General features: G+C 34.8%; 1 protein-coding gene across 1 annotated transcript; it reads right to left on the bottom strand.

Annotated features, from left to right (window-relative positions):
- Positions 1 to 664: 664 nt before the first annotated feature.
- LOC119639832 (probable RNA 3'-terminal phosphate cyclase-like protein) lies at positions 665 to 2033 on the bottom strand. The gene is made up of 2 exons (XM_038037502.1): positions 968 to 2033; positions 665 to 905 (listed from the first exon to the last, which is right to left on the bottom strand). The coding sequence occupies exons 1-2, from the start codon at positions 1935 to 1937 to the stop codon at positions 712 to 714; spliced, it is 1164 nt and encodes a 387-aa protein (XP_037893430.1). The 5' UTR covers positions 1938 to 2033; the 3' UTR covers positions 665 to 711.
- Between the last annotated feature and the right edge of the window lie 409 nt (positions 2034 to 2442).

Raw genomic sequence — 2442 nt, forward strand, 5'->3', positions numbered from 1 at the left:
AATAACTGTTATTCAATCATGCTTAGCCCAACTATCCATGAAATTTTCGCTCATGAATGTACATGAAGATCACTATTGGCTGCATACTGATGCACCTTGACTGACTACTGATGACGACAAAGCAAAAAATTAAAATCTCTTAAGTAAAAAGTTTTCAGTTATGTTATTTTTATATTGGATTGTTCGAGCTGCCTTAATCTTCAACTTTTTTCCTTTTCTTAATATCGGTAATCGTTCAGGAGAGACAACTTATAGTTATAACACATAACGTGATGTTTTAGCAAAAATTGAGAAAAAAGGAGATCGGTAAATCTTTGTCGACGGCGCATTCACTATAACTACAATCATATATGCTCTGCCACAATAAGACTTGAACCCACGAACACGATATGGGGACATAGCTATATTAGTCTTTGAGTATATTGAGTAAATATTAAACATGGCTTCTGTTGGTGTCACGGTTACGTTTATGAAATACAATATCTTTTATCGAGAACTATCACAAATTCCAGATCCAACAGGCATATATTGAAATATATTTTGTCCAAACACTACTTCCAAATTTTGTATTAAAACAATGTATAAATTCATTCCTTTTTTTGTATCGCTCTAGCAAAGGTCATATTCTTAAGATATGGCTTAGATAGAAATAAAGATTCAAAAGTACGTTTATAAATTTTTATATATTTATTCCAACTCTACAAAACCATGTTAAATCACGCGTCTACTGATATTGCAATAACCAATGCCAACACAAGTCAATAAAACTTTCTGCGCTCCAGGCGGAAGGCTGTCGTCCTCGCCCTCGTCCTCGTCCTCGGGCTCGGGATTTTCCAATTTAAAAGTGATCGAAAAAAAATCCCTTAAATGGCGCAGAAAATGAACAGTATACGACGACAAAGGACCTAATATTGAAAATAATTGTATAGCTTACTGAAGTCCTCCTGTGTCATAAATGCAAACGTACCTGTCATAAATTTCGAAACATGTTTCTGACCTAAACTCATAAAAAGAGCCACCAACCATTGATATGTAGAATCACAGCATCCGCCCCGGTATATTTCATCAAGCAAACGCATAGCTGCTTTTTCGCCAATATCTTCTGGTGTAGATGGTTCTTTTCCAACTTCTCCTTTTATATGAGAATTAGCTTGAGCCATAAAACAAACACCTTCTGTAGTTTCGGCATGTAAACATATGCCATAACCGGGTACATTGCCGGACATTTTACCATGACTTGCATCAGCATATATATAAACATCGGGCAAAAATTTTAACATAACTCCTTTAGCAGTTTCAATTGCGCGATTACCAAGGGAAGGTGACACTTTGCAAACATAAGCAGTGCCTCGTATTCGCTTCACCATGCCTTGTTGTGTAAATTGAATAGAACGTAAAGTTTTGCGAATAGGGCACTTAAACACGACAATGCCACCGCCCAAAGGCGACAATCCCCTCTTTATAATTTTTAATTCCAGTCCTTCATCGACAGTTAAAAAACGTTTTAAAACTGTTAAAGCGCCAACTTTAATATGATCTACAGATGGCGAATCGCTACTCTCAGTTACACCGCTTAATTTGACGTTTAGCGGAAACTTACAAAATGGACCCAGAGCTATGAGAACATCTAAATAATATCCAATACCACGTTGCACGCAACATTCATGATCTATTTGACCGCCATGCAGTAGGCCTGGCATAAACATAATAGCGGTGCCAGCAGGATTTATTTCAATTTTTGTGCCATTTGTCAATTTATCCAACAAGCGTATCAAGTTAATCTCATATTCTCGAAGTCCAAACGCTTCGTCACTTTTCGAACGAATATCAACAATTTTTACGGGCTTTGCACTTAAAACACTAAGCAATAACCGTTGCTTCAGAAAATTGCTTCCACAATATTTTAAAAAATTGTTTTCAACTATCGTAGTAGACATGTTTACTTTTTAGACAAACTTTTCGCATAGATTTACTCAGAGCGTTAATGCAATCTACAGCACGTTGTTTATACAAAGATTGGAATATAAAAAATAAACAATCTAATTCTTCTTCTTTTTCTTAAGTGATGTCTAGCAAGCCGATGCCCAAAATACTCGACTCTCACCAATGTATAAATAATTTTGATTTACTTGTTATCAACTTTTCTACTACTTTCTTTTATTTTTGCCAATTTTTAATTTTTTATTTAAGTTTTCTTACATTCTTGTACTTTATCCATTACTTAAAAAAAAACTAAAAATGATAAAGAATCACAAGTGTGCCAATGTCTATTTATAAATGATCCTTACAAATACCATTTGGTACTTGTAAGGATTGCGGCATGGGAGAATCGGTCGAGCGTCTCATTCTTAAATGAAAAAAAATTTAATCTGATTAAACGACAACCTTTACAAATTTTTAGCATACATAACAACCTTTATTGAATTTTCCGCGTCGGCAATA

This window comes from Glossina fuscipes, unplaced genomic scaffold (assembly GCF_014805625.2).
Source record: "Glossina fuscipes isolate IAEA_lab_2018 unplaced genomic scaffold, Yale_Gfus_2 0, whole genome shotgun sequence".
Classification (NCBI taxonomy): domain Eukaryota; kingdom Metazoa; phylum Arthropoda; class Insecta; order Diptera; family Glossinidae; genus Glossina; species Glossina fuscipes.

Coding starts and splice junctions, on each gene's coding strand:
- LOC119639832 (XM_038037502.1), bottom strand. CDS start 1,937: ATGTCTACTACGATAGTTGAAAACAATTTTTTAAAATATTGTGGAAGC. Junction 906..967: donor TGTTTCGAAATTTATGACAG/GTACGTTTGCAT, acceptor TTTCAATATTAG/GTCCTTTGTCGTCGTATACT.